At 28.7% G+C, this 1409-nt stretch overlaps 1 protein-coding gene across 1 annotated transcript in view; it reads right to left on the reverse strand.

Annotated features, from left to right (window-relative positions):
* Nucleotides 1-32: 32 nt before the first annotated feature.
* Nucleotides 33-1409, reverse strand: part of LOC106472800 (S-methyl-5'-thioadenosine phosphorylase-like) — a 21341-nt gene continuing 19964 nt past the window's right edge. The window contains exon 9 of the mRNA XM_013933464.2: nucleotides 33-354. Within this exon, the coding sequence (XP_013788918.1) occupies nucleotides 322-354 (33 nt within the window). The 3' untranslated portion in view covers nucleotides 33-321. The remainder of the gene's footprint in view (nucleotides 355-1409) is intronic.

A 1409-nucleotide genomic window follows, 5' to 3' on the forward strand; every position in this document is an offset into this window, starting at 1 on the left:
TATCACTCATAACAACACAAGGTGACAATAATTGTGCATATTAAAATAACTATGTTTTATTGGTACTTGCTTAGCATAATGGAAACCGAAGCATCCTTACTTAAACGAAACTAGTGTGGGCTCGTGATAAATCCAACCATAACCAAAGAACAATTTGTAGAGTTAAAATATAGCAGTATACGTCCATTAATAAAGATCTGCAGATTATTAATACCGATAAAAGAAACCTTTATCATGCTACGGGTGTGTGGATTAGGTGTTAAACTACAGGCACAGCTGTAAATATCCAGGCTGATCTCCACAAAGAATACCACGTGTTTCTTAAGGTAGTAAAACACATGAAGCAACTTCATCCTGAAAAAGTAAGAGAAGTATTTCCTTTAAAAGATAAAGCTCTCTTACATTCAAACTAGATGTATATCTACAAACTGGGTAATCAAAAATCATATTTTTGCATTAATTTATCATTAAAAGACAGCATTTTTTTTTTCTTAACTCTTTTAATGCCAGGAACGATGTCCATTTAATTAAAAAGACATATGGGAAGTAAACTTGTAGTTGTTTTTTTCAGCAAATGTCAAAGAAAATTATTAACTTTTTTTATAAAGATAGTATATCTCAGTAAACCAAGAAAATTGGAGGGACACTTAAGAAGGTCATGTAAAGGTAGTAATAAAATCTCAAATGGGCAATTCGGATTGCAAGATTCATCATGCGATACAAAGAAGTAAAGATTGAACATTTATTTAAGAAATTAAAACTTATATAAATTACATATATTAGTAAAAAGAACATCATGACATGCACACTTTTACCATCCCAAACCAACAGAGTAAAATTATAATGGCACAGTATTTATTTAAGATATATCTGGATTATTATAAGTATTTTATTTTTAATCCAAATTAGTTATGATTGCAGTAAGTATCTAAATATTTTGCCAAAACATGTAGGAATTATACTAAGCATTTCTTTTCAACATATGTGAGAGATCTTGATCTACTGGAAACAATTTTTAAATGCTGAAATAACCATATAATAATTATAGTATTTTGGCACTTGTGTATAAAGATAAAATCATATATAATATTGAATGCTAAACTGGTACATAATTAAAAACATTTTAGTTTCATATATTCCAGTTTACATTGGTCAGACAAAACGTAAGTTAAAATACCGCTTAAATGAGCATAAAAAACTGAAAATTCATCCATAGCAGAACATGTACAGGAAACACAACACACAATATTATGGGAAAAACTGTAATAGTAGCTCAACCTAAAAGTATAATAGGTAATAATATTCGTGAATCGTTAGAAATAATAAAACATAAAAAAGATCATGTAGTATTAAATAGAGATGAAGGTATGGCAAATATTTCTACAAGAATGTGGATTGATTGGTTTAGC

Source organism: Limulus polyphemus, unplaced genomic scaffold (assembly GCF_000517525.1).
Source record: "Limulus polyphemus unplaced genomic scaffold, Limulus_polyphemus-2.1.2 Scaffold5621, whole genome shotgun sequence".
Classification (NCBI taxonomy): domain Eukaryota; kingdom Metazoa; phylum Arthropoda; class Merostomata; order Xiphosura; family Limulidae; genus Limulus; species Limulus polyphemus.